The sequence below is a fragment of the Buceros rhinoceros genome, unplaced genomic scaffold (assembly GCF_000710305.1).
Source record: "Buceros rhinoceros silvestris isolate BGI_N320 unplaced genomic scaffold, ASM71030v1 scaffold12072, whole genome shotgun sequence".
Lineage (NCBI taxonomy): Eukaryota > Metazoa > Chordata > Aves > Bucerotiformes > Bucerotidae > Buceros > Buceros rhinoceros.
Window position 1 is genome coordinate 4172 of NW_010399493.1, and position 245 is coordinate 4416.

At 57.1% G+C, this 245-nt stretch overlaps 1 gene segment (V, D, J or C); it reads left to right on the forward strand.

Moving 5' to 3' along the window:
- Nucleotides 1-199, forward strand: part of LOC104489347 — a gene marked incomplete at its 3' end in the record, with an annotated part of 1592 nt that extends 1393 nt beyond the window's left edge. Inside the window, 1 exon segment of the V gene segment in view lies at nt 5-199. Coding sequence covers nt 5-199 — 195 coding nt within the window.
- Between the last annotated feature and the right edge of the window lie 46 nt (nt 200-245).

Genomic DNA, 245 nt, shown 5'->3' on the forward strand with positions numbered 1-245 from the left:
TTCGGGCTCCGACAGGTGCCTGGGAAGGGCCTTGATTATGTTGCGGGTATTCAGAGCGATGGTAGTTACACCAAGTACGCGCCGTCAGTCAAAGGGCGCTTCACCATCTCCCGGGACAATGCCCAGAGCACCCTCACGCTGCGGATGAGCAGCCTCAAGGCCGAGGACTCGGGCACCTATTACTGCGCCAAAGCTGCTGGTGCTTATTATGGTGTAGCTGCTGGTTATGGTGCTTATGCTGGTGA